We start from the raw sequence: 11,030 nt of genomic DNA, 5'->3' as shown, positions 1-11,030 counted from the left end.
AGGTGAGGGAGATCAGAGGGAGGTGAGGGAGGTGTGGGAGGTGTGTAAGGTGTGGGAGGTGAGGGAGATGAGGGAGGTGAGGGAGGTGTGGGAGGTGAGGGAGGTGTGGGAGGTGTGGGAGGTGAGGGAGGTGTGGGAGGTGTGTAAGGTGAGGGAGGTGTGGGAGGTGAAGAAGGTGAGGGATGTGTGGGAGATGTGGGAGGTGAGGGAGGTGAGGGAGGTGAGGGAGATCAGAGGGAGGTGTGGGAGGTGAGGGAGATCAGAGGGAGGTGTGGGAGGTGAGGGAGGTGTGGGAGGTGTGGGAGGTGAGGGAGGTGTGGGAGGTGAGGGAGGTGTGGGAGGTGTGTAAGGTGAGGGAGGTGAGGGAGATCAGAGGGAGATCAGAGGGAGGTGAGGGAGGTGTGGGAGGTGTGTAAGGTGTGGGAGGTGAGGGAGATGAGGGAGGTGTGTAAGGTGTGGAAGGTGAGGGAGATCAGAGGGAGATCAGAGGGAGGTGAGGGAGGTGTGGGAGGTGTGGGAGGTGAGGGAGGTGAGGGAGATCAGAGGGAGGTGAGGGAGGTGTGGGAGGTGAGGGAGGTGAGGGAGATCAGAGGGAGATCAGAGGGAGGTGAGGGAGGTGTGGGAGGTGAGGGAGGTGTGGGAGGTGAGGGAGGTGAGGGAGATCAGAGGGAGGTGAGGGAGGTGAGGGAGATCAGAGGGAGATCAGAGGGAGGTGAGAGAGGTGAGGGAGGTGTGGGAGGTGTGGGAGGTGAGGGAGGTGAGGGAGATCAGAGGGAGGTGAGGGAGGTGTGGGAGGTGAGGGAGGTGAGGGAGGTGTGGGAGATCAGAGGGAGGTGTGGGAGGTGAGGGAGGTGAGGGAGGTGTGGGAGATCAGAGGGAGGTGAGGGAGGTGAGGGAGATCAGAGGGAGATCAGAGGGAGGTGAGGGAGGTGTGGGAGGTGAGGGAGATCAGAGGGAGATCAGAGGGAGGTGAGGGAGGTGTGGGAGGTGAGGGAGATCAGAGGGAGGTGAGGGAGGTGAGGGAGATCAGAGGGAGGTGTGGGAGGTGTGGGAGGTGAGGGAGGTGTGGGAGGTGAGGGAGGTGAGGGAGGTGTGGGAGGTGAGGGAGGTGAGGGAGGTGAGGGAGATCAGAGGGAGGTGAGGGAGGTGAGGGAGGTGTGGGAGGTGAGGGAGGTGAGGGAGGTGTGGGAGGTGAGGGAGGTGAGGGAGATCAGAGGGAGGTGAGGGAGGTGTGGGAGGTGTGGGAGGTGAGGGAGATCAGAGGGAGGTGAGGGAGGTGAGGGAGATCAGAGGGAGGTGAGGGAGGTGTGGGAGATCAGAGGGAGGTGTGGGAGGTGAGGGAGGTGAGGGAGGTGAGGGAGGTGTGGGAGATCAGAGGGAGGTGTGGGAGGTGAGGGAGGTGAGGGAGGTGTGGGAGATCAGAGGGAGGTGAGGGAGGTGAGGGAGATCAGAGGGAGATCAGAGGGAGGTGAGGGAGGTGTGGGAGGTGAGGGAGGTGAGGGAGATCAGAGGGAGGTGAGGGAGGTGTGGGAGGTGAGGGAGGTGTGGGAGGTGAGGGAGATCAGAGGGAGGTGAGGGAGGTGTGGGAGGTGAGGGAGGTGAGGGAGGTGTGGGAGGTGAGGGAGGTGAGGGAGGTGAGGGAGATCAGAGGGAGGTGAGGGAGGTGAGGGAGGTGAGGGAGGTGTGGGAGGTGAGGGAGATCAGAGGGAGGTGAGGGAGGTGTGGGAGATCAGAGGGAGGTGAGGGAGGTGAGGGAGATCAGAGGGAGATCAGAGGGAGGTGAGGGAGGTGTGGGAGGTGAGGGAGGTGTGGGAGGTGAGGGAGGTGAGGGAGGTGAGGGAGGTGTGGGAGGTGAGGGAGGTGAGGGAGATCAGAGGGAGGTGAGGGAGGTGTGGGAGGTGTGGGAGGTGAGGGAGATCAGAGGGAGGTGAGGGAGGTGTGGGAGATCAGAGGGAGGTGAGGGAGGTGAGGGAGATCAGAGGGAGATCAGAGGGAGGTGAGGGAGGTGTGGGAGGTGAGGGAGGTGTGGGAGGTGAGGGAGATCAGAGGGAGGTGAGGGAGGTGTGGGAGGTGAGGGAGGTGTGGGAGGTGAGGGAGATCAGAGGGAGGTGAGGGAGGTGAGGGAGATCAGAGGGAGGTGAGGGAGGTGAGGGAGATCAGAGGGAGGTGTGGGAGGTGAGGGAGGTGAAGGAGATCAGAGGGAGGTGAGGGAGATCAGAGGGAGGTGAGGGAGGTGAGGGAGATCAGAGGGAGGTGAGGGAGGTGTGGGAGGTGAGGGAGGTGAGGGAGGTGTGGGAGATCAGAGGGAGGTGTGGGAGGTGAGGGAGGTGAGGGAGGTGTGGGAGATCAGAGGGAGGTGAGGGAGGTGAGGGAGATCAGAGGGAGATCAGAGGGAGGTGAGGGAGGTGTGGGAGGTGAGGGAGGTGTGGGAGGTGAGGGAGGTGAGGGAGATCAGAGGGAGGTGAGGGAGGTGTGGGAGGTGAGGGAGGTGTGGGAGGTGAGGGAGATCAGAGGGAGGTGAGGGAGATCAGAGGGAGGTGAGGGAGGTGTGGGAGGTGAGGGAGATCAGAGGGAGGTGAGGGAGGTGTGGGAGGTGAGGGAGGTGAGGGAGGTGTGGGAGGTGTGTGAGGTGAGGGAGGTGTGGGAGGTGAGGGAGGTGTGGGAGATCAGAGGGAGGTGAGGGAGGTGTGGGAGGTGAGGGAGGTGAGGGAGGTGTGGGAGGTGTGTGAGGTGAGGGAGGTGTGGGAGGTGAGGGAGGTGAGGGAGATCAGAGGGAGGTGTGGGAGGTGAGGGAGGTGTGGGAGGTGTGGGAGGTGAGGGAGGTGAGGGAGATCAGAGGGAGGTGAGGAAGGTGAGGGAGATCAGAGGGAGGTGAGGGAGGTGAGGGAGGTGTGTGAGGTGAGGGAGGTGAGGGAGGTGAGGGAGGTGTGTGAGGTGAGGGAGGTGAGGGAGGTGAGGGAGGTGTGTGAGGTGAGGGAGGTGAGGGAGGTGAGGGAGGTGAGGGAGATCAGAGGGAGGTGAGGGAGGTGTGGGAGGTGAGGGAGGTGAGGGAGGTGAGGGAGGTGAGGGAGATCAGAGGGAGGTGTGGGAGGTGAGGGAGGTGAGGGAGGTGAGGGAGATCAGAGGGAGGTGTGGGAGGTGAGGGAGCTCAGAGGGAGGTGAGGGAGGTGAGGGAGATCAGAGGGAGGTGAGGGAGGTGAGGGAGGTGAGGGAGGTGAGGGAGATCAGAGGGAGGTGAGGGAGGTGAGGGAGATCAGAGGGAGGTGAGGGAGATCAGAGGGAGGTGTGGGAGGTGAGGGAGGTGAGGGAGGTGAGGGAGATCAGAGGGAGGTGAGGGAGGTGAGGGAGATCAGAGGGAGGTGAGGGAGATCAGAGGGAGGTGAGGGAGGTGTGGGAGGTGAGGGAGGTGAGGGAGATCAGAGGGAGGTGAGGGAGATCAGAGGGAGGTGAGGGAGGTCAGAGGGAGGTGAGGGAGGTGTGGGAGGTGAGGGAGGTGAGGGAGGTGTGGGAGGTGTGTGAGGTGTGGGAGGTGAGGGAGGTGAGGGAGGTCAGAGGGAGGTGTGGGAGGTGAGGGAGGTGAGGGAGGTGAGGGAGGTGTGGGAGGTGAGGGAGGTGAGGGAGGTGAGGGAGGTCAGAGGGAGGTGAGGGAGGTGAGGGAGATCAGAGGGAGGTCTGCAGGGTTTTCTTCCTCCCTCTGACCTTCCTGAAACACTCATCAGCGTTTGTCCTCCAGCTTTTGTTCCAGCTCTGCTCTTTAATGTGTAAATGTATTCAGCACCGAGCTCCAGAGTCCTGGTAACATGCTGTCCCGTCCTCACGGCTATCGGCTCGTTTTTCTCTTCTGTTCAACATTCAGTTACGATCAGATGCTGGAGCACGAGGCTTTGAAAGGTCCGGCATCTTCACACGGACCAGGCAGTCTGGTTATAAACGTCTAACTTTTTTAGAAGAAGAACGTGAGCAGTTAATAATATCAGAGCTTTTTTTATGCAGCAATAAATGACAGAAATGTTTTTTCTCCTCTGCTGATGTTTTGACGGATCATTTTCTGAATTTCTCAGACAGAATCCAACATATTGTTTTTACAACTGGACTGAAATCAGTTCCCATCATCAGTGGATTCAACTTGTGGATCCAAGTGAATCTGGGTTCATGTAGAGTTCAACTTGGATGAACTTTTGACCAGAAGCAGACCCTAACCCTAACCTCTGAGGAAGCTGCATCGCAGCAGACAGCTGCTTCACATTCATACAGACGTCGCTTCATCTCTAAAAACTGCAGCACAACGTCAACAATCCTCCACAACCATTGGCTCATTGCTGCCATTGTTGTTCTGAAAACAGATTATACCGACCAGTTAGCTAGCATGTTAGCAACTGGCTAACCAGCCACATTAGAGTTTTCGCTGTTACCAAGGACGTCACGAGGACTCACTGAAGTGATCAGCCGCTCGTTGTTTTAAAGAAGAAAAGATTTCGTTCAAAGATTTCATGAAATGAAAACTGACATTATTTCTTTATTACTTTGTGTTTCTCTGGTTTTGGTTCTATTCTAAAAAACATGTTGGTGCATTGAAATAAAGTCCAGCTGAGGATCCATCGTACCGGTTTGATGTCGCGGTGCAGGAAGCCCACTGAGTGGATGGCTTCGATGGACTCCAGGATCTGCTTCCCGAGCCGCAGGGTGGTACTCATGGTGAAGGTTCCTCTGGGCTGACTCCTCCGCAGGTCGGCCAGGTTACGACCCTGCAGCGACACCGAGACGGTCGCTTAGCAACAACACGAAGAGAAACTACAGTGCAAGCTGCCATCACTGACTTAAACCTGCGGATAAAACCTTTGGTCCTGCGACCAGGGTGTCAATGATCTCTTACTAGACACTAAACACCTTTTCTGTCTGAATTTGTACTTAAACAATTCGATGTGTTTCATTTTTTTATTAAATTAGGGATTTGATCCAGTTATAATGCATGAAATCGTGGATTGAAAGTTGATTGATTGATTTAAATCATAAACTAACACAACGTAACACCTGCTGGGTGACAAATGTTAATGTTGATGATTTCACGACTGCCGACTGTGAACAACACGTGAATCAGTCCACAGTCTGAGAATCTCCTGCTGCACTGGACAGAATAATCTGAACACCAGATCATTTTGACTACAACTCCCATGATTCTTTGCTGTAGTCGGACTATCAAAACCTCACCAGAGCACAAGTCGCTGAGCGCTAACAAAATAATCCGTCTCTGTTTGTCCAGTCTGTATTCATATACCTTCACAATAAAAGCCTCACCTGAAGCTGCATGACCACGTAGTTGAATTTGTCGTTTCTCCCGCAGCCAATAAACTTACAGACGTGGTTTTTACCTGGAAAAGAAAAAGAAAAGAGTTTCAATCACAACATCTGACACACTGTAAAATACACTAATCAATTCAGTCAACTCATTGATTATCAGTAACTCAGTGACATCAGTCAACTTGACATTTCAGAACGAACACTGTTTGGATTCAATCTCTGCAGGAACCTGAAAATCTCTTTTCTAGTTTAAATAAAGTGACATGACTCAGACCTGTTGGGTCTTTACATGTGAGCAGATGAGTCACAGATATTTTCAGTTCCAACAGTGATGGTGATCAGTATCTGTGTCCACCGCAACACACCAGGTTTCAGTACTAATACTGGTCTGAATGTGGAGCATTGTGGATATATAAACCTGGACTGACTGTAAAATGAATCTGTGTAGGATTAGTGCATCTCTCTGATGCAGCTGAAGAAACTCTAGTTGTCTGTTTAGAGCAGCCGGTCATTTATATTATTTCTGTTTCTAAGTTGAAATGACTGAGCAGTTTATTTTTTATAGTGCATCGAGTGTAAAGTGAGAATGACTTCAGTGTAAAAAACGTTGTTATGCAGATGATACAGCTTTATATGAGTTGCTGATTCTTTAAAATTAGCCTTAGAAAAACTGCAGCTCTCCTAAAATGCACTGCAAGAAGCTGTTATTGATCTTAAATTAGTGCTTTACACAGCTGTGATTGAATTTTTTATAATAACAATGTATGAAATAACTTAAAGACACAACTTGTCTCTGGTAGTGAATCATCGGCTGAATCTTTATGGAGCTTTAATCATTGAAGTCATGTGACAGTTTCAGCTTCTACTTCTCTTTGTCTTCTAGTAAATTAAATGTCTTTGGGTTTGGACTGTTGGTTGGACAAAATAAGACGTGTGGTGAAATCAATTTGAGCTCCAGAAAAAGACACTAAACATCTCATCGTGGCACTTTTGCTTCTGACCAGTTTCAGTTTGAATCGGTCACTTCCTGTTCAGGAACAGATTTCCCGCCAGCTGGATTTTATTTGAATGAGGATGTTTTTAGCTAAAACCACGACTAGTCCATCCAAAAGATTTAAAACCTCAGAGACTCAGTGTCCTGATAGAGACTGACAGCTTTCCTCTTTATTGCAACATGTCAGGGGGAGTAAACAGGAGAGTACAGAAAGAAGAAAAAACAAAGTTAAATGAAGTTGAAACTAAACCTCCGCTCTTGGATCTGAGCTGGGTTTAAATGTGGGACGGTGTGTTGGAGGTCTCTCACCCTGCAGCTTCTTCAGCACCGCCACCTCCATCTTCAGCACCTGTTTGGGCTGCTGGGCCGACTCCACCTTCAGCGCCACGTTCTCCCGCGTCAGCAGGTCCAAGGCCTCGTAGATCTCCCCGAACCCGCCTCCACCGATCTTCTTCAGCTGGGACACAGGATGCGGGACAGACTCTGGATCAGTTCGATCTGTTAGTCTCAGTGTTACAACATTAAACTGGAGCTTCACCAAACCTGAACCTTTCTTATTTCCATCTTTCCTTCATCTCCTCTTTCATCTCGTCTTTTTTCCTTCTCTTTTAGTTTTGAATTTTCTCTTGTTCTCTTTGCTGGTTGATGTTTGCCGTCTGAATCCTGCTGAAGTGTCTTTGTGCATACATATACATGTGTATGTGTGTATATATATATGTGTGTGTGTGTGGTGGACCTCGGCTGTTCAGTGGAGACAGTAAATTGATCAGTGAAGTGCAAACAGCCTGCAGGCTCAACGCTGTGATCTGATTGGCTGAGACAGGAGCTGCATTATGTAACTTCTTATTTCAGAAACCAAAGGAAGCTCAAAGACCACAGAGGTGGTTTTCATATGTATTTGATATTTGATAACTTTATATTAGTCAAAGGTGTGTTAAGTTCAGGTGGTGATGAAGCTGCATGTGTGGGAGGGGGGGGGGGGTCCTGACTCACCACTTTCCATCGGTCCTTGACCATGCAGTTTGGCGGCAGGATGTCGGCCTGCTCGGACGTCCCGTTCATGTTGGCGTTGTCCTGGAGGCCGGGGACTAGGCACTGTAACTGCCAGCCAGACAGAACACGAGCAGCTCCCAGCTTAAAAGAGCCATTTATCTGTGAGACAGGGGGGGGGGACGGCAGAGCAGTCAGTACCTTAAAAACATCACCTTGGCACTGGGAGGCTCCCAGTCTAACCACAGCCCTGTGCAGTCCAGTATAACAACAGGCATTAGAGATGGCTGGCTGCCATTAGAAGCCATTCTTCAGCTGGTTCAGGCTACAGGCCGGTGGGGGGGGGTTGGGGTTGGGGGTGTGATGGTATTTGCAGTAACTGGAGCAAATATCATGTGAGAGGAAGCAGCCGGACACTCTGCTCTCATCCTGACTGCAGCTGCAGGTTTGATGCTGCGACGGCCCGACAGCCATCGACTCCACCGAGTCATCAGAGATCAGAACAGGCTGGTTTTCAATCGACCACCTGAACTAACAACCATCGGCATGGCACAGGAACGCGTCCCGACATGATCCACCAGCTCTGATGGGATTCAGACTGAACTGTTGTTACTTATTTTCCTGCAAGCTGAAGGAACCGTTCGACGTGTTGGGAAACCTTCTCCTTCTGTTTCTCTCTGAGAGTCAGACGTTCAGATTGATGCTCACGTCTCACGTCTGTACGGTAAATATGAAGCTACAGCCAGCAGCTGGTTAGCTTAGCTTAGCATAAGGACTGGAAACAGCTAGCCTGGCTCTCTCCAAAGGTAACACTGATTAACATGTTACATCTGATTTGTTTAATCAGTACAAAATCCAAAGTGTAAAAATGACATGTCATCATTTTATGGGGGGTTAAGTGCCGGACTATTTCTGTCAGCAGTCAACTAGGGGAGACTCCAGGAAGTCACTGCTCCCAGCCAAGAAATAGTCCATCACAACCCCCCATGAAACCACAAGTCGTCATTACACTTCTGTTTTTGTACAGACAGGCTAGCTGTTTCCCCCTGTTTCCAGTCTTTATGCTAAGCTAAGCTGACAAGCTGCTGGCTGTAGCTTCATATTTACCGTACAGACATGAGAGTGGTGTCAATCTGAACATCTGACTCTCAGCGAGAGAACAGAAGAAGAGGATTTTCGAAAATGTTGAACTGTTACTTTAAAAATGCAATTCAGAGGGAAAAATACAAATCAAGGATTACTGATACTGAGAAGAGCTGGGTGTTGAACCTCAATGTATCTTTAGCACTGAGTGTCAAAAACTGTGAAATACTGAAAGCTGGTGTCAAATGTCTGAGTCATTTCTTAGGAAGGGTTTTGCAGAAAAAGAGGTTTATATTCCAAGAGAAAAGAACAGTTTTGGTATTTTATCAGCTCAAGTGTCAAACAAAAGATACCCAGACCTTCCAGCAAAAGCAAAAATTAGCCAGATTCATTTTGGAACACAGTGACAAATAACTTTGGCATTTGTTTTGTTGGAGAAGCTAGCCTTGAAGTTGAACTTGGGAACTTGGTTAATTTTCAAAACTTGCATACTCCTGCAAACAATGTGGGGATTGGTTGATATTTGGCAAAGTAATAAAATCCTGGAGGAGCTGATTAGTCTGAACCATAAACACTGAATATGGATTATATGGATTAGTAGTCGGCCTGTATCTCACGGAGCGTCACTCTCACAGCCGCTGTCTAAAACTACATTCATCTGTAACCACCGGTCACTTCAGTGCTCTCCACTTAGGGGACCTGAACTCTGCTCTGATCCAACATATCTGCCATGAATGGTTATCAGTTTTCAGTGGATTCGTGGGGGAAATTTGAAGTTCAAAGTGATGCATGTCAGTCCCCAAACCATGCTGTTCTGCATGCAATGCCACGGGCCGTCATCAGTGCATGCACAGCTCAGGCGGACTGCAGATATAATGGAGAGTGTCCGCTGTGTTTCCAGTCAGACCAGCTCTGACAGAGGACTGGACGGACTGGGAAGGAGGGGAGGAGGCTTCTCTGCACCTGCAGTGATACAGCTCTGTTACACAGCAGCAGCAGCAGCATCATCATCATCATCATCATCATCAGCTGACCAGTGACCAGCAGCTGGGAGTCACTGTAGCACTGGAGATGTAGTGAAACCTGCTGCAGGCCTCAACACACTGCTGAGCCGCCAATCACTGCAGAGGGCGGGACCACAGAGTTCCCCTGAATACACTGCAACTGTCTCCCACAACAGGACTGCTATGATACAGTAATATTGTAGTATAATATATTGTTAAATAGTGCAGTATAGTTAGCATAGAAAACCGCAGTGTATGATCATATCTCATATGAGAGTATAGTAGTATCTCTACATGGTATTATAGCAAAGTTATTAAAGTGTTATCAGATTAGTACAGTACATTCTGTGGCGGCACTAATGTGTCTTTATTGTGAAAAAATAGGTTTGAGAGCAAAACTCACAAATCACAACTTTGTGATTAAAAATGTAATCCGAGAAAGACGCGTCCCTATTGGCCGGTCTGAACCGGAGCGACAGCTTGGAAACATCCACCTTCAGTAAACACGAGCCAGCCGTCGTTTAAATTTTCATGCAGTTACGGCAGCTCCAAGACGAAGAAAGACTTCACCGCTCATTTGATATAACAAATGAAAACCACGTCATATTCCACATCATAGTAGAAAGTAAGTCCTGTTGAATTTGTGACGTCACCAAAGATTTCATAATATGATGAAACCGTTTCCACAGTAGTTTTGCTGACAGGCTCAGTGGATTCCTGCTCCTCCAGGTGGTTGCTGATACCGGTACCGTAACTGCATGAATAGACGCGCATCAAAATCCAAACAATCAAACAGTCAAACAGCAACTCACATGCACCATTCAAACACAGCATTGTTGCTATTACAAAGAAAGCAGTGCTTTTCTTTGCTGCCGCTCTGTCTTCTCCACGGACTTCAAAACTCCCTCTCTCGTTTATTAACAGTGGATGTTTCCAAGCTGCCACTCCGATCGAGACTGGCCAATAGACACGCGTCTTTCGTAGGTCCCACCAACGACATTTCAGCTCTGGATTCACAAAACTCAGAAATTGCTGTGTGGCTAGTTTTGCTCTCAAACCTTTTTCTATTGCATAATGAAGACACCAAAGTCCCTCCATAACATTCCATCACATCATGTTTTAGAGTATAGAGTGTAGTATAGTATAGTATCTGTACACTGTAGTATAGCAAAATATAGATTAGTGTATTATAATCAAAACTAAAGTATGCTATAGTTTAGTATAGTGTTGTATTGTATTACCGTCTCCTATCTGGTGACATTGTCACATTAACATACAATATTGTGCAATAACATACTGTACTGTACATTCACATACAGTCCTGTACTGTACATTCACATACAGTACTGTACATTCACATACAGTACTGTACTGTACATTCACATACAGTACTGTACATTCACATACAGTCCTGTACTGTACATTCACATACAGTACTGTACTGTACATTCACATACAGTCCTGTACTGTACATTCACATACTGTACTGTACATTCACATACAGTCCTGTACTGTACATTCACATACAGTACTGTACATTCACATACAGTACTGTACTGTAGTGATAATACTGATGATGAACACTGGAGGGTAAAATAAGTGTAAAAGAGAGAAACTCTGTGGTCCAGCAGCGTCTCAGCAGCAGATCAGACTGAAACATC

At 49.9% G+C, this 11,030-nt stretch overlaps 1 protein-coding gene across 1 annotated transcript in view; it reads right to left on the bottom strand.

The window, feature by feature from the left end:
* Positions 1 to 7,438, bottom strand: part of ttbk1a (tau tubulin kinase 1a) — a 37,131-nt gene extending 29,693 nt beyond the window's left edge. Inside the window, exons 1-4 of the mRNA XM_070922406.1 lie at positions 7,286 to 7,438; positions 6,602 to 6,749; positions 5,296 to 5,369; positions 4,605 to 4,745 (exon numbers count right to left, since the gene is read on the bottom strand). Of these exons, the coding sequence (XP_070778507.1) occupies positions 4,605 to 4,745; positions 5,296 to 5,369; positions 6,602 to 6,749; positions 7,286 to 7,354 (432 nt within the window). The 5' untranslated portion in view covers positions 7,355 to 7,438. The remainder of the gene's footprint in view (positions 1 to 4,604; positions 4,746 to 5,295; positions 5,370 to 6,601; positions 6,750 to 7,285) is intronic.
* Positions 7,439 to 11,030: the final 3,592 nt, after the last annotated feature.

Source organism: Enoplosus armatus, chromosome 2 (assembly GCF_043641665.1).
Source record: "Enoplosus armatus isolate fEnoArm2 chromosome 2, fEnoArm2.hap1, whole genome shotgun sequence".
Lineage (NCBI taxonomy): Eukaryota > Metazoa > Chordata > Actinopteri > Centrarchiformes > Enoplosidae > Enoplosus > Enoplosus armatus.
The sequence above is the reverse complement of the archived record's forward strand: the minus strand, read 5'-3'. Positions and strand labels throughout refer to the sequence as shown.